General features: G+C 36.3%; 1 protein-coding gene across 2 annotated transcripts in view; it reads right to left on the reverse strand.

Moving 5' to 3' along the window:
- ESRRG (estrogen related receptor gamma) overlaps positions 1-18,930 on the reverse strand; it is a 193,362-nt gene that overhangs the window by 131,581 nt on the left and 42,851 nt on the right. For both annotated transcript variants that reach the window (XM_070949018.1, XM_070949011.1), the window contains one exon: positions 1,568-1,684. In XM_070949018.1, the coding sequence (XP_070805119.1) occupies positions 1,568-1,684 (117 nt within the window). The remainder of the gene's footprint in view (positions 1-1,567; positions 1,685-18,930) is intronic.

Below are 18,930 nucleotides of genomic sequence, written 5' to 3' on the forward strand. Positions count from 1 at the left end.
TATCTCTATATGGATTTCTCTGAATAGGACTAGAAATTTGTGACACTGTATGTAATTGCATCATATTTGCTTGAACCAGGCATACATGAACATATAAAATTGTATTTTTCTTGAGGAATACAACCTAAATCTCCAGTATTCTGTTTTTTTAAAAAAATCTAAACTGCTATTCTATACCTACATCCAGCAGTAACATCTACTCAATTCAAAGGCATTTCTAAACAAACCTCTAAATGACCAAATAGTTAAAATCTGTAGTTCTCATTTTTCTTGCTTTCACCAATACAAAAGTTTGCCTTTTTTTTTTCTAGATTAAGGACTGTTGAGCTGGTTGATCAGAAATCAATACTAAGTTACAATCGAATGGAAAATGAACTGAAATAATGGCATTCTGATATATGACAAAAAAGCAAGTCATGAAAATAATGTCTGTGAAAAAAATGGGTCCCTATCTAAGAGGTTGATTGTAATGCATAATGTTGCTGCAGGAAGATAGATGCATTACAAGCAATTTTAGATTTCAAAACTACAGGTTGACCAACTGCTGTAGGAGATGTGTAGATCATATCATACTACCCAAAAGAACACAAAAAATAGTGTCTACTTGTTCAATATTTTTGTATTTGATGGGCAAGCACCATCAAAATATGTCTTAAAATTATAGGAATTGTGTATTGAATTCTTAATAGTTGTAACAAGCTGGGTTTCGAAGAGGCAGAGGAACCAGAGATTAAATTACCAGTATTCACTGGATTATGGAGAAAGCAAGGGAATTCCAGGAAAACATCTATTTCTGCTTCATTGACTATGTATGCTAAAGCCTTTGATTATGTACTGTAGATCACAATAAACTATAGCAAGTTCTTAAAAAATGGGAGTACCAGACCACCTTACCTGTCTCCTGAGAGACCTATATACAGGTCAAGAAGCAACAGTTAGAACTAGACATGGAACAATTCATTGGTTTAAAATACGGAAAGGAATACGAACTGACTGTATATTGGAAAAGATTGAAGGCACAAGGAGAAGGGGACGGGGCGGGGGACAGAGGATGAGATGGTTAGATAGTATAATTGACACAATGAACATGAATTTGAGCAGACTCTGGGAGACAACGAAGGACAGGGAGGCCTTGTTTATCATGAGGTCAAAAAGAGTCAGGCAAAACTCAGCAAATGAACAACAACAAATTATCTACCTGCTGTTCTGATTTGTTAACTTAAGAAGTCATAGATGACTACTGTAACTGCCTGAGTTTTTAAGAACATTATGTACATTGTATGAAGCATTTTCCCTCAGATGTTCATTTTATAGGTATTTCTATTGGATAACAGCATTTGAAAATGTACAAATATCAAAAAATAATGTTCAGCTGATGTATCAGAAAAAATACAGTTTGCTTGCATAAAACTGAAGAAATTTATCTCCATCTCAATGGAGCAATTATATTGCTTTATTTTAAAAAACAATCATAACATCTGAAAATGATACATTGCATTTCTCAGATTAAATTATAGTTCTAACATTGTTTATGAACAATTCTATAAAGGGAGTTTATCAGCCTTACCTTCTTTCAGCATGCCAACTTTTAGACACTTCATAAAACGACAAGCCTGACAGGATTTGCGTCTGCGCTTTGTGATTTCACATTCATTTGTTGCTGGGCAGCTATATTCTATGTTACCTAAAATATTTAAAGCACATAAAAAGAAAAGTCCATTAAGAAAAATCAGCTATAATTTTGTTAATCAACTAGAAGAAATACAATTGTAACTGAAAGTCTAAACAAAAAAACCATGAAATTGAAAATGTTAGTAGCTGGGCTTAATTTTTTTTACAGACTTTCTTTTGTTTTTGCAAACAGTATCTTATTCTAAAGAAAACTACAAAAGCAGAATATTAAAACCACATATCTTGACACAGTTTAAAAGTTTAAGTGGGGTATTGTTTAGCATATTTTTTCCACAAAATAGTAAGTGCAGAGTTGTTCTACCTAAACATTTTAAGCACTTTGCTATTGTATGTGTCTGCAACCTTTTATTCCCTAAGGTTTTGATGTGAATATAGCACCCAAATTTGCTTCAGCCAGAATTCATGGTGGAATTCTTAAAAAGAAATTCACTAAAGCTTCAGAGACTTATAAAATGACATACTGGGCTGGATAGTACAAAGCAAATATAAAATCATCAAAGGTAGAGAGCAAAAAATTTTCTCCTATTTCTAGACTTCAGAATCAAATGCTGGAAGAATTTCATTCAATTTATGGAATTCACTGCCATCAAATAAAATGGTGATAATTGCTTAATATGTTTAAAAAGGCCGAGATGCATTTAGGAAGAAGAGAGTTATCAATGTCTTTTTATTAAGATACATTTTGTTTAGAAGGGAGAATTGGGTTTGAGAGGCAGAATACAACTGAATATCTCCTCCTGGGACCAAAAACCATGAATCTTTTCTTGATATTATATTCTGCTTAAGGAATTCCTGGAAACATCTGACTTTATGAAGTAGGAAAAAAATTCTGCACTTGCTAGAGCTTCAGTCTGCTTTAAAAGAGGTTTCGATATCATATGCTAATTCAAACAGAGGAATAGTGTTTTTTAAGATTAATTTAATTGTTTGACTAATATATATGTTCTTACTGCCTTGGACATTCACAATTACATTTAGCAGATGCAATCTGTGGTAATAGTACTTCATGGAAAGAATAAAAATGCTTTCCCCCAACAGTGTTTCTCCATCTTGCTTTAGAAGTATTTTGTTACTTTCTAACCCTTTCCCCTTGTGATTAAGTGCATTAGTATCTTAATGAAAATGCATTCTCTTTATTGCTCTCTTGGGAAGTGGGAGGTCATCACACCAAATGCATAAATTGCCATCAGAGACAGCCCAGGCATAATTGCAATTTTGCTGCTCCATGTTTGCTGCACTCTGAGCCTCAAGACGTCCCCTGAAACATGCACAGATTCTAGTAATTAGCATAGAGTATGCCTGGGACCAGAGCATTGATGAAATATTTCAGAGTTAATCACACTTTGTAAACACTGATTTATATTGACTACCTTTCTCCAGACTAATGTCTCCTCATTAAATATCACATTAGCAGGTTGCAGGATTGTACAGATTCAAATTCTCCACAACTGCTAACTTAACGAGGAGTAATACTATGCGCAACACTATGCCTGTCTGTTATAACATATAAATGATGAACTAGAGTGAAAACAATGCATTAAGAGGGAATTCAGTATCTACTGTGATAGAGCACAATTAAAAAATGTGCATTGGTGGCATCAAAAGTTTAGACCGAACTATATACTCCCATGGATTCCCTGATCTCCTATTTTGAAAGAAACTGTTTACATATATATTACAGCAATTCTATCAAACACTAGAAATAAAAAAAAATGTACTCTTAATAACACCTACATAAAATTTAATTCCACTAAATCTAATAGATACATCTGTGTATTTATTAAAAATAGCAACACTGATTTAAAATGTACAGTAATGTCTTTATTTTAGAAACAAATGACAGAATACTTGTACCAACCTAGCAATGCAGTCTGCCCTTTTTCTGCTTTGATGGGCAGACAGACAGACGAGCAGGCACTCCTTTGGCAGAGAAAGTACCATTTTTGATGTCTGCCTAAAGTAAATTTAAGTTGAAATGTGTTGCTTTGATTTTTGTAGTGAGGATTAGATGTGATATTTAGATGTATACTTATTATCATCATCTCCATCTCTACTATAATCATGATGACTGTTAGTCCATGCACACAATTAGTTAAAAACAAAACCTGACAGAAATTGCAACATCTGAAGAAGCCATTTAGGCTATTAAGCCCAAATCACTATTCAATATTGGAATCCAAATTAGAACATTCCAGACAGATGGCTTTCTAGTCTGGTTCATCATAACCTACCAAAGGATAACTGAGTTCACCATAGACCTACCATCAAAAAGAGAGGGGTTTTTAATGACGTTAACCCTAAAATCTCCCTTTCTATATCTTAAATCCATGGGGCACAATGCTCAGTGGTTAAAGAAAGCTGTCAGGAAAACTGAGTCTGGATTCAAATTCCAAGCACTGTGCAACAGGTTGAGAGCTCTTTACTTGCTCCAATTTCTCCCAACCTAGCAGTTAAAACACATGCAAATGCAAATAGATAAGTAGGTATCACTTTGATAGGAAGGTGAGAGCCATGTTGGTCCCTTGGCTAAGAAATGGAGATGAGCACCATACCAGTGGTGGGTTGCTACCAGTTCATCCTGGTTCGGGCGAACCGGTAATGGCGGTGGTGGGAGGCTCCACCCACTTGCCTGGATGTCATCAAATACGCTCTGTGCATGCGCAGAAGTGGCGCATGTGTGAGCGAAGCAAGCATGTGTGCGCAAGCGAACCAGTAGCAAAGGTAAGTGAAACCCACCACTGCACCATACCCTAGAGTTGAACAAGATAGGACAGGGAAAACCTTTAGCTTTATATCTTAAATCCATTCATTTCAAATTCTGTACTCTGAGGTGAAAGAAAACAGATCTTGATCTTCTTTAGGTGACATTCTTTCAGATGTTTAAAGAGTACTGTTATATCCTTCCCGGTCACCTTCTTTCAATTTTATACTCTATTCCTTCAATCTCTCTTCACATGGTTTGTTGCAGGAAGCTTGCAATTTCTTAATTCTTAAGAAATTAAGAATGTCTTAATTCTTTATTAATCATTTCTCAACCTCTTCTAATTGCTCTGATTCCTTAAAACGTAATGTCCAAATCTGGAAATCATACTCAAGGTGGTACATGATCAAAGCTGAACTAAACAGAATATAGTAGATGGGTTAACATATTGAGCAGAATAGTGCATTACAGGTAGTTCTTGACTTACGACAACAATTGACCAACATTTCTGTTGTTAAGTGAGACATTTCTTAAGTAAGTTTTGTTCCGTTTTATGACTTTTCTTGCCTCAGTTGTTAAGTGAATCACTGCAGTTGAAAAGTTAGTTACCTGGTTGTTAAGTGAAACTTGCTGCCCCATTGACTTTCCTTGTCAGAAGGTTGCAAAAGATGATCACGTGACCTTGGGTCATAAATATGAACCAGTTGCCAAGCATCTGAATTTTGATCACATAATTCTAGGGATGCTACAAAGCTTGTAACTGTGAAAAATGGTCCTAAGTCACTTTTTTCAGTGATGTTGTAACTTCGAACAGACACTAAATGAACTGTTGTAAGTCAAGGACTACTTTTCAAATGAAAAGTGGACAAAGTGCTTTAGATCTTGGTGGGGGTGGCTCCTCATTGTATTTTTCAATAGCTTCTTCAAGAATGAATCAATAGATTCATTCATGAATCAATAGATGAGTTTCTATAACTGTAATATAGCTATATAGAGCTATATAGCTCTATAGTAAATTATTGCATGGGAAAGAACAGAAATCCATGCTTAGTTCAGTAAGGACAATTGTCCTTGAAAGTCCTCCTGGATATTTTTTTTTCTTGATGATCTATAAATGAAAAAAGAAAACTTGTACTAAAAATGTGCTGTTCAAGCACCCTTTACTATTACATCAATTTTAATTATAGTTCACATTTCAAGTACACTAACAACTAAAGGTTCCTTGTATTATTTTTCTTTTCTTTTTTTTTTATTAAAAATGTTTGTAGATTCCTAGTTCAGCCAGATACATACAGTATAGAGTTTTATAGAGCTTTTATGGCTTGGCATTTCCCCTTTATGCTTTCAAAGTCAAAAACAATGGGATATGAGAGAGAATATTTTTAATCAAATATACTATATTATTTGAGGGGAAAACTATTAATGATAGAAATTGGAATGTGCCTAGTTTTTCTAGGAGTTGGAAAAATGTTCTGTAAGGAATAATAACATAACAGCCTGGCAGCTAAGGTTTTTTTTAATTCAGGAAACAAGAATGACAGTACAGTTTATAATACCTTCTGATTGCTCTTTCGAAAACTTATTTAAAGTTCTTATTTAGTTTTCAGGCAATATAGTTTTCTCATTTACAAGCTTACATCTAACTGACTGAAAGAATAACAAACTATGTGTAACTGAAGTGCAAGGGCATAATTTGCATTTTTTTTTATACTTTGGCAACAAAAAACTCAGCAACATAAAATATAGTGTGATGTTTTAAAATGAAAATTCTTGCTTCGTGCAGACAGTGCCCTGAAGTAAGATTCATGTCAGCCAGAAGTTTCTATACTTAACCCACATAATACAGGAATGTTTAAAAGTGCTTTTGTGAGCTTTCTAGCAATGTTACTAAACATACAGCTTTAAAATAATACAACCAGAGCTAAGCTTGAGGAAACAAATAAAAATAAAAGCGCCAAAAGAAATAATAATGATAATGATAAGCTTTCCTCTCATTATAGGCCATAAAGTCATTGTTGACTATTAATGACCATAGGGATAGATCTTTTCCAATATACTGTAAATGGCAAAGCTACTATTCAGATCAATGTAAAAGCAATCCTAAAGGGTGCTGAGTTTTAGATAATGAAAAAAGTAGATCATTTCCTCTGACCCACAATTATTTTATAAATGTGGGTACATGGATATGTGTATTGATGGTGAGACACTTTTTTTCTTTTCTGAAGTAGCCAAGTTTATATAAGGACAGCAGAATAATTAAGGGAGGGAGGGAGGGAGGGAGGGAGGGAGGGAGGGAGGGAGGGAGGGAGGAAGGAAGGAAGGAAGGAAGGAAGGAAGGAAGGAAGGAAGGAAGGAAGGAAGGAAGGAAGGATACTATTCTCTCCTATTTTATGTCTAACTGACAAAGTCAGCCAGTATTTGAAGGAAGATATGCTTCTAGACTACAGTACATGCTGATACCTCCCTTATCATAAACCACTTGGAACATTATGTTATTTTAGGCTCCAGAACAGCTCAGTTTACTAGGCAGCTCATTAATTCTCCTTGATCTATCTTGGCTATCAATACTTTCTGTGATAAAAAGAAGTTGGTAAAATAGATAAGGAAGTTATCCATATTAGAATGTAAAGAAATTTCTTTCACTACAAAGGCTCCAGTAATGAAGTCAGCTGCTATGAATAATGTATATGTGGGGGGGAAAAGAGCTTTGATAACAATGTTGAAAGCCTTAGTGCCACATTAGTTAGATGTGTGATAAAATCAAAAAAATGAAGCAGTGCTTACATTTAATTAGTGAGAAGATGCTGGATCATGGGTAGATTGCATCAATATCTTACACTTTCTGTACTAACAAATGACATGAGAAAGGTATGCCCCCAAGCAAGAAGAATATGAAAATAAAACCTGTTCAAGCCATATTTTATCTTTTGACTGATACCCATTCAAGTTAATATCGCTAGAATTAATAGTATTAAAATTATTGAAAAAAAAATGTGTAAGGGCAAAGTGTAGATTTGATGATTTGCAACACTAAGATAAGGGCTAGGCAAATAATTAAGCACTTCACCCTCATATAAACAAAGAAATGCATAGTTATTGAAGGAAAATATCCCCAAATATTTGAGTGCAATTCACATAATTACAGAACGTATGAAATGGAAAGGATTCTATAGGACAGCATAACTGGGCACTCAGCGCAGGAATCCACTAAACAATCTCCAACAGCTGGTCATCCAGACCCATCTGAAAACCTCCAGTGAGGGAGATGTCACCATTTACATGCAGATTGTTCCATCACTATATGAAAATTATTAACAGGAAATTCCTACAAATTGTACAATGGGTAAATTAGAATCCCATTGTGCAATTACAATAGCAACTGATTCAATATGTGTGGAAAGGCTATCTTTATCTACCAACCGCAAAGTGTCCCATGGGACTCTTATTTGATCAGCTCAGAAATAACCAGGGGCCTCTAAAAAAGCTCAAAAGTATAACCATTCATGCCACTAGGCAGAGAGAAATTGGCACTTGAGCAGCAGATACTGAGAGGAAGAAAGTAGCAGTGAGTGTGTATGACAGGCATAATATTCAGGTATGGTGGAAAATATTGTCCCATGTCTAGCTAAAATAAGATTCAATTCTCTATTTCCCTTCTGGATATGAAAGGCAGTGTGGCCACTTCTGCCTGGGAATTATGGTCATCTATGTCTTTTCAAAGTTTTTGTTTACTTCTGCATGTCCACCCCTTAACTCTATCTGATCCTCAATTTGAAGAGCTGAAGCAATTTTTCCATAGTCTGTCTAGTCTTTTCTCCACCTAGGCAACTTTAAGATAGGTGGATTTCAATGCCCAGAATTCCTTACCTAGCAGCTTTCCTTGTTGCCAAAGTGTCAAAATGTTGGTCTAAGGTAACCCATCCAGATGTTTCTTTTAGATTCTACCCACTCTCAGAGGAAACTTCAAGATACAGGTTGTCCTCGACTTACAACCATTTGTTTAGTGAGCATTCAGTTACAATGGCACTGAAAAAGTGACCTATGACCAATTTTCACACTTACTACCAGGGGTGGGCTTCAAAAATTTTAACACGAGGTTCTCTGCCAGGATGCTGGGTGGGCTTGGCGATGGTGGGTTTGGCCTAGCCGGCCTCCCGCACAATGGGGGGGGGCATTTTTGCCCTCTCCAGGCTCCAGAGGTTTTCCTCAAGCCTCCAGGAGGGCGAAAACAGCCTCCCCAGGCTTCGGAGGTCCTCTGGAGGCTGGAAACAGGCCCATTTCCGGCCTTCCCAAACTTCCAGTAAGCCTGTTTTCCCCCCTCCCCGAGCCTCTGTGCACTTCCTTGCATCCAAAATGGGCCACGTGGAGACTCCTGGGAGGGGCGGGGGCAGGGTGGTTGCAGCCAGCTAGGAGTGGGATTTGGGGGTTCTCCGAACTGTACAGAATCTTAGCTAGAGGTTCTCTTGAACCCCTGCGAACCCCCAGCAGCCCACCCCTGCTTACTACCATGGCCGCATCCCCATGGTTATGTGATCAAAATTCAGACGCTTGGCAACTCGTTCATATTTATGATGGTTGCAGTGTCCCTGGGGTCATGTGATCATCTTTCGCAATTTCCTGACAAGCAAAGTCAATGGGGAAATCAGGTTCACTTTACAACCGTGTTACTAACTTAACAGCAATGATTCACTTAATAACTGTGGCAAGAAAGGTCTTAAAATGGAGCAAAACTGACTTAACAACTGCCTCACTTAGCAACAGAAATTTGGAGCTCGATTGTGGACGTTAGTCGAGAACTACCTGAATATCTATAAATGTCCATTTTTAGGATACATTTTCTACATGAATATTATGTAAATATTTATTTATTTAATATCCTGACTTTATTATTTTTACAAGTAACTCAAAGCAGCAAACATACGCAATACTAATGCAGACTTCAGGTTACCACAAAGTGGCATTTTGCCAGCAGTGAAGGAAAGAGACTGAGGGATAACAACTTCAAAACACCAAAGAAACCAGGGATAAAAACTGCCACTTTATCCATTTCCTCTTTCTCTTCATTGTGGGGCAAATTTGATTCCAACCTTAGTTTAGATTCCACTTTGACTAATGCCGCTTCCTGAAAAATTGCTGAAAAACCAAGAGATTTATTTATTTATTTATTTATTTATTAAATTTATATTGCTGCCTATTTGCCCACAGCAACTCAAGGCAGTTTATAGAATATAAAAACCACATTTAAAAAACAGTAAAACTAATAAAAAATCAAATAAATTAATGTAATAAAATCACCCCCACCTCCCCCCCCCAGCTGATCATACGAGCCATTTAATGGGTTCCATCCCACTCTTGGTTCCCCAGGCTCGCTGGCAGAACCAGGTCTTCAGTGCCTGGGGGGCATTCTACCTCAGAGAGAGGTAGCCACGGAGAAGGCCCTTCTTCTGGGTCCCACCAGGTATATCTCCCTCGGGGATGGGACCTGCAGCATTCCCCACCTCCCCGCTCTGATGGGTCAGGTAGATATGACTGGCAAGAGACGGTCCCTCAGATAACCTGGTCCCAAGCCATGAAGCGCTTTAAAGGTGACAACCAGGAATTTGAATTGTACCCAGAAGCAAATTGGCAGCCAATGCAGCTCCTGTAGGAGAGGTGATACATGTACACACCGGGGTCTGCACAAAACTGCGGGCCGCTGCATTTTGCACCAACTGGAGCTTCCGGATGCTCTTCAAGATCAGCCCCATGTAGAGCGTGTTGCTAAAGACTATGAAATAGGCAAATCTATTTTTCTCAATATATACATTTTAAGTCATGGGTAGAACAGGTACAACCTAAGGACACATAGAACCCACCAACGTATCTTTTTTGATCCTAATAATCCTCCACAATGGATGTAGGGGAAAAAGTGTTTTGCATTTTGAGATATTTAGAGGGGTTAAAGGGGGAGATTGGTACATCATGTCTTGGAAAGATATGTATTTTATCTCAGCTGTGTGGATAATTGGTTGGATGCCTGATGCTATGCAATTTATGTATATACTTTATTTATTTGATTGATTAGTAAATAATTCTTTGGATGTCTGATAAATGCAAGACAACCACCTTTACCTATTCATGAAAGAAGACTTTCAGAATCGTTTTTTCAGATTCCTGCATAAACTTGAAGAATATTATGGTTGCTTGAAGGAGTAAGCTCATTAAAACTAATGTGAGCCAATAAGTAATCACATAGAGATTGAATAGCATAGAGGTGTTCTATTTAGATATATGGGAATGTCCTGAACATTGGGGGGAAATGATATTTAGTAATGAGACAGAAAATACACAGAGAAGAATAATTTACATAATAATTGCATAATTTACAGTTACCTACCTGTTATGCGTTATGTAGCAAGATGATGCCAGTCCCAATTTGAAAAATGCTGAACTAAATAATAATTTCTGAAATAATTGATGTTTACTGTATTACTGTTAATAGCAATAATACTTATCATTTATAAATTAATTAATTTATAATAACTTATAAATTATAAATGATCAGCTAATACTTTGATTTTTCAAAAAAATTGTTACAATCTTAGAGGACATTCTTAGGGGCAAAATGGACAGATAGCAATTTGTTCTTTAGCTGTAAAAGCTTCACAGATAAGGTGAAATTTAAATCAAGCACCTGCTGCCTAAATCAGAATTTAAATATTTAAAAAGTATTAAGAACATATTTAAATACCCCTAGTTAGACTAATGACTTGCAGTAAACTAAGCCAGTCCAATGAATTTCAACAGGACTTTTGGTAGGTAAGTGGCTGTGAGGGTTAGTACATTGAATGTTTGATGTATCTATACAAGGGCTTTCCTTATTTATTAGATCACTTGTTTATATTTCACTTGTTCTACAGTAATTACTGAAAGTTTAAAAGTTTAAAGAGGAGGAGACTTGTTTAGTAGTTGGTTAATCAACTTGGAGAAATAGGGCAAGACAGGCAAAACAAATCTGTCATTTCGTCTTTAAGATGTTCTTGGAAGGAAATGCTGATGCAACGAGTTTTTTTAAAAAACTTATATAAGGAAGGTGAATAATTTAATCAGGTAATGATGAATTCAGGTTACACTTTATGTCAGGTTCATTGGACATCTGCCATGTTTGTACTGAAGCCAAGAATGAAGTATAGTCTTTTCTTTTACTTAAAAATATTAGTTAAAAAAATCTGCAAACCCAAAAAACTGATTTGATATTTTACGTTCTTCAAGACAATCTTTTAGACTTTACAGCATATTATCAACTAATCATTGTGTAAAATGTAACATTTGGAAGATATTAAAAAATTTGAAGACAGAAACAAAATATTTTCCCCTCATTTCAAAGGGTTTTTTCCCATTTTTACTTCTATTCAATCTTGTCGTAGATTTCTTGGGAAGGTTTTTTTCAGAAGTGGTTTGCCATTGTCTCCTTCTTAGGGCTGAGAGAAAGTGATTGGCCCAAGGTCACCCAGTTAGCTTTGAGCCTAAGGAAAGTTGCCAGACATCTGCCAAAACTCTCCAATGTCTAAACTCTATTTTAATTGATCCACTTCTGAATTAATGCTGATATAGAAAATGACAATTATAAATCCGGAGTTTACGCTAAGTTCAGAGTGGCATCTATTTTCCATTATCGCATCTAAATTTGTATCTAACAATTGGCTTAACTTCCTCAATTGTTACTTTCTAAAATCATTTTTTTTTTTTTGCAGAATAGAATTACAGTTTCTCTATGTCTTGAAAAACATTTCATGATTAATAATGGACTCATTTAACTAATCCATGCAACACTTTTAGGAGTATCTGTCTCATCTTGTATCTTTAAAATGTATTAGATTATACCTCCCATAATACAGTAACAGAACAGCAATATAGACATTTTTTAAAAAAAAGGTTCTGGAGTTTATTTCATCCCTTTCGCTCCTGATTTTGTTTTTCTTTTGTCAGGGCTAGAATACTCAAAGGAAGGAAGGTGTTCCATTGTTCACAAGAACTTCGTTTCTCAATAGTCTAGGGAGAAGCAGGAGGAAATCTGAAGAATGGCATTTGAGGAATCGGAACAAGTATAAACTAATAGATTTTTCCTACCTCAACAAGCCATGGGTGGGAGAGGGTGGATCTAAATAATTATAGAGTTTCTCCAATTTAATTTTGGAAAATATGGTAATCACTAAGATATGACCAAGCTGAGCTCAAGGGACAAGTTAAATGTATCATCAGTCATGAGTCCCTTCACGCCCACAAGAAATCTAAATTCAGACCACTTTGAATTCCTTCTACTCTTATCTCCGGCTAATTTCCCTTGGCTGTTAGTAGTTCAGATTCTTGTACAGAGCTTAAAATTGCAATAAATATCTACACCCATTTGAACTGTCTGGATCTCTTGTTTTCCTGGCAGTTGACATTAATGTACACCTAAGTGTTGATGTCCTCCCACCCCTAATGATGCTGCCCACATATTTCTAACTGTACTGCCAGTGTGCTGCTCCAAGAATGGCATTTGTAGGGTACATAGGGGAGAGGATTTGTTTATGTACATAGTACATAAGTAAACAAGTGAATAAATTCAGAGGTAAATTTAAACAAGATGAAAACTAATAGTCAATTACAATGAAGATTTTGGCTCAGTTTGTGATCTGTCACCAAATTGCCTTGCCTTGCCTTGAGCTCGATCAGTTTGGTAGGAACTAAAGTGGTAGTCCTACATGGCAGGGTGCAGATTAGCTATTCTGGGTGGGGAAAATCAATTGGCCAGTTCACTATGGAAACATTGGAGCCAAGATTCATTTTGAATATGAATAATACAATTAAGGAGAAAAATTAGTTCTATGGAGTTACTGTCAACAATAACGGTGTCTTTTGACTATTAAATCAATCAGTAGTGTATCACACCCACAGAACAGAGCTAATCGACAGTAGCATAGCAGGGAAGTAATCTCATACAGGACATAGTGAAACACCCTGCATTGGCTTATATCTTGCGGTCTCATACCTAGTATATATTTAGCACATGCTTTCCATGTAAGAAGAAACAAATTCTATTGTTAACATCTCAAGGTAAGGTTTGGAAAGAAATTTGCCTATAAATCTGAAAAACTATTTGGTAATTACTACATACCAGTTTGAGTTATCCGGATATTTGGAATTTACATTAATCAGCATTCTCTTTACACCTGATAAAGATATATGAAAATGATGTGATATGTGTCTCATTCAACTGGATGGCTGCTGTAAACAATATCACATTATATAACAATATAACATTGACAAGGTATTATCTGATTAACAATAATGTATCTTCCCAGATTCCATCTCTTAGGGATGTTACCAGCCACGGAACCACTGTCTTTTCTTGCATGAAGAACAACATTGCTTTGCAGCCAATGAAGTAATCCACATGCAAGGCAACAAACTCTATCAGTAAGTTAATTTAATTCCTCTAACACCACAGTCTTTCCAATATATAAGCTTGCAAACACATGAAGGGTGATCACAGATTCACAGAGCTTAAATGGGGCAGCACCAACTAAGATGGAAACATTTTTTCTACTTTCTATCACACAGTTCCCAGTGTACAAATCAATGAGTTATATGACAGTACTTTCTGACTGAACTGTAACAATGAGCTTAAATAGGACTAACCTTGAAAACAGCCTCAGATTTGCAATTGATACAAAGCAATAGTACAGAAATTAATTGGGATGGATCGTATGGAAAGTACACATACAAATATGGATCATGTGGAAAATACAAATTTTGATTGTTCTGACTTACTGTTCCTGCGCTTTTATGCATGAGCAGTTTATGTCATGTTTAATAAATATAGTACTTGGATTGTCAAAGAACCATTATCTCAATAGGGAAATTTGTTTATTGATGAATCAAATTCCTCTTCTCTCATATGTAGGTTTCCATTCGTCCAATACTCACAAAACTAATGAAGGTCTTCTAATTAGAACCATAAAGAGGACATCAGAATTGCCAAGCCATAAACCAGTTCTAATATGCCTGCCATCTGCAATGATTAAAAAGTGTTATTTGGCTGTAGTTAAATGGAGGCAATATCACAACGGGGATAACTAAATATCCATTTACCATATATTTTATGTGGATGGGAGTGATTAGGAAGAACTAAGATTATGGGTGCATAGAAAGTGAACCTACTGGTAACCATGGATTTATTACCTATAAATCAGGGGTGAAATGCTCCCGGTTCGGACTGGATCGGGCAATCCAGTAGTGATTGTGGCAGGTGGTTTGGAGAACCGGCAGCGATGGTGGCGCAAGGCTTCGCCCACCCGCCCGGGTGTTGTTCCTTCCTGGTTTTAACCAGGAAGTAATGTGTTTTTTACCCTCTGCACAAGCGCAGAAGGTCTGCACACACATGTACTTCCGAACCGGTAAGGAAGGTAAGTAGAGTTCACCCCTGCTATAAACTAGCAATTTCATTAATCTCAGGTTGGCAAAATGATAAGGTACAAATAAAACAATTATTTATTTATTTATTTATTTATTTATTTATTTATTTATTTATTTATTTATTATTTATTCAATTTATATGCCGCCCCTCTCCGAAGACCCAGGGCGGGATAAATGTATCAATAACTGTACATGGACCATTAATGGCACTACAGAGTTCTCAAGCTCAAAACCCATCTCCTTGAATAAGCTTCAAACAATGGTTATGCTTCTAGCTATTTCCTCCTACAAAAGTATCAATTTTGAGATTTTATATCTGAGGCGCCTTAAGCTATGGTAAACTTCAACAATGTGGCTTAAGCCCAAAGACAACACAGTGATATCCAATTGAGTTCAGTTGAGATATTCAATTGAGTTCAATTCTTTATTTGCTTACACCTAATCGACAGAATCTCACCAGAGTAAGGCTATAACCTTCTAACAGATATATTCTGGGAAGTTCTAGGCTGAGGCTACGCTGAACCTTTTCCTTGTATTGCTGACATTCTCACCCATTCCTTCTCCAGGTGCATATTCCATCACACCAATTCATCCAGCATAAAAAGTGTGCAATATATCTGGATGAAACTAGATTGAGGAAGACTTGTCCATTCTTTCTGTCTCACTCACTCACTCACTCACTCACTCACACACACACAAATACAAACACCAACTTGGCCAATCGACTATAGATTGGTTTTAGAACATCTGGCAAAAGTAGGAACAAGCTACCATGACATTTAAGAGGCTGATTAGAAGATCAGATATTAAGTCTGCCATGAGAACTGTTCCATTTGGCACATTACATGGTATGTAAACGTATCCACTGGCTTTCATGATACAAGGTTATTTCCCTAATTATTCATCATTCTGTTAGTTCTATCTACTGTAATTAGTCTTTTGACATAAACTAGAATATACCTGTATCATGATTTGCTACTGAAACTACTGTCAACTTTAACTGGTCACTACAACATAAAAGGTCATAAATTCAAGGCTCACTTAATTAGGTGGAGCTAGTTCTATGGAATTAGCATTCTGTAATATAGGGACATCTTTCTCTGTTATAATTCTAGGGCATTATGTTTTGTGCTTACTGCCTGTAAAGAGAAATTTTGAATTTTATTTACTTCTTTATTTAAAGCATGCCATTTTTCAAGTTACTACTGAATACAGATAAAATTGACAAGCTCTAAAATCAATGCACTATTTTTAGAACTTGCTAGTTTTCACTTTTCTATGATGTGAAGTCATCATAGTTTGGGGTAAGATATAAATTGAGAGGAGTAGCTATACATTGTGAATAAATGGGATTACAATCATGGTAATAGATGTAGAAAGAGACAGGAGAATAATATATTGCCTGTAGGAATTTTGGGTTAAAGCATGCAACTTCGGGTGGCCTTGATATAGTCACTCTTTTTGCTATTATGATAGGTCATAGATAATTTGGTTCATTGCTTTTGTTTTCAGAGAAACAAAAGTTGACCAAAATCCAGGCAATTAATTTGGCAGAAACTATTACAACTCAAGAAACAAATGTTCTTTGATGGGATCCTTGATGCTCTCTGAACTTGGTTGTTTGCTTGCCGAAGTTTCATTGTCCAACTAAAGATCATCATACCAGTTAATGTCTGTGAGCAATCAACCAAGTTCAAAGAGCATCAAGGCTGCACACTTCAATCCTGAGCAGGCGGGTGGGTGAACGGTCTCTCTCTCTCTCCCTCTCTCTCTCTCTCTCTCTCTCTCTCCCCGTGCTTTTAAAAAATCTATCCATTAATACATGAACTAAAGATTCTATGCAGATTCTTTATTGAACACAACTTTTATCCATAAAAAATGAGAATTCAATATGTTTCATGTTATTCTGCACTTAGCATGCTATAACTTGGGCTCAAGCCTCTAATCACAATGTTATTATTTCTACCACTAAAGATCAAAACTCTGTTTAGAATAACTAGGCAGACGTTTCTCTAGGAAGTCTTGCATGAATCTTCAGTGCTACATGGTCATTGGCTTTTAGTTTTAGAACTGCGAAGAAATCTTATTGAGACCACTTTGGATTTGGATTTGGATTGTGACCTGTTTTGTGCTCTGTTTTATTTTTGATGCCTCTGCTTGAATTATCAAGAGCAACATGTTCTCTGCAGGGATTTTCTGCAGCTTAGCGGGGAGAAATCGTAGCTCAATGACAGAACATATGTTCTGCATTCATAAAGTCCCAGGTTCAATGCATAGCATCTGTAGCTAAAAGTGTCAGGTAGCAGCTGATGGCAGATCTTTCCATGAGCCCCTGGATAACTGTTGCCAGTCAGAGTAAATAATATTAGCTTAGATGGGCAAATAGTCTTAAGGAGGTTTCCCAATATTTCTTTTGTTTTGAGGTTTGTTCTGTTATTTTTCTGGGTTAATGTCTGATAGATGGCCACATTAAAAACCATCTGATGACTTTTGGGTCCTTTTTTAACTGTATAATTATACCAAAGATATACTGGAATCTATAAACATGTATTAGACTGTCAATATTTGATTAGTGGCTGGAAAATTCTAGCCTAACTTGGTAGGCTTACCAAAATGGGACAGCAGGAATGCAGAGAATGTAAACTAGTAAGTACTATCAACAGACACTACGAGAGCTAGAGATAAAAGGAAATATTTTTTTCTCTTCTGTGACAGTGGCATTGAAAGAGAACATGAAGGGTGTGAAAGCTGACCAGGTTTAAATTCTGAATGACCATTCAGAACGTTAGCTAAGAAGTTTTCAAGAAGTGTACACACTACCATTTTTTGACATACAATAAAGATATAGAGTAGTCTTGGCAATATGTATTCTGGTCTTTGTGGGAGCCTGGTGAACATTTTCTTTCTGGTTACTGTTATTTTATAACTAAGCAGAGAGCAGTAATTTTCATTAGTAATCATGTCCTAAACATTGAAGCAGGAAGAAACTAAAGTGAAACTCTACATATTTCAGATGGGATCTTATTATTGGTTATTTATTATTATTCAATAAAAACACATTTTTATAACCTAGAGTAATGCATAATATCTTTAAGGATACTGCACAACAATCCAAAATCTATCTTACCTGAGCATGCGAAAAGATATAGGAGAGAAATAAATAGTATTTGTACCGCTCTATAAAGCCTTAGTAAGACCACACTTATAATACTGCATCCAGTTTTGGTCACCGTATTATAAAAAAGATATTGTGACTCTGGAAACAGTGCAGAAAAGAACAACACAGATAATTAGAGGGCTAGAGGCTAAAACATATGAAGAACAGTTGCAGGAATAGGGTATTTCTAGTGAAAAGAAGGACTAGAGGTGACATGATAGCTGTGTTCCAAAATTTGAACACGCAAAGAAGAGGGGATCAACCTATTTTCCAAAGTACCAGAAGGCAAAACAAGAAACAATGGATGGAAACTAGTCAAGGAGAGAAGCAACCTAGAACAAAAGAGAAATTTCTTAGCAGTGAGAACAATAAAGCAGTGGAACGGCTTGCCTTCAGAAGTTGTGGGTGCTCCATCACTGGAGGCTTTTAAGAAGAGACCGGATACCCATTTGTCTGGAATGGTATAAGGCAGGGGTGTCAAACTCGTGTCGTCTCATGTCGTCGTCACATGACATATCACAACTTTTCCCTAAACTTCACTAAACCAGGCATGGGCATGGCCAGCATGTGATGCATCCGGCCCATGGGCTGAGAGTTTGACAATCCTGGTATAAGGTCTCCTGCTTTAGCAGGAGTTGGACTAGAAGACATTCAAGGTACCTTCCAACTCTGTTATTTTGTTATTCGGTCAAATTTCATGAGATTTCATTAAAATCTCTTGTTTTCTTGTGATTTTTGGCAATTTCACATAAGAACTTGCCTGAATTCTCTCAATATTTCTGCATTTTTACTTATGAGCTAGCATAATTGCTTGATGGTACAAGAGCCAAAAAAAAATTGTTGATCCCATCATAGCCTTTAATACTCAAGCTGTACCATTTCTATAAACAGAACTACTTAAGGTAGGACATGAAATTACCTTATAAATAAAACATAAGAA

Source organism: Pituophis catenifer, unplaced genomic scaffold, assembly GCF_029215685.1.
Source record: "Pituophis catenifer annectens isolate HBS135680 unplaced genomic scaffold, rPitCat1.0.hap2 SCAF_1, whole genome shotgun sequence".
Taxonomy (NCBI): domain Eukaryota; kingdom Metazoa; phylum Chordata; class Lepidosauria; order Squamata; family Colubridae; genus Pituophis; species Pituophis catenifer.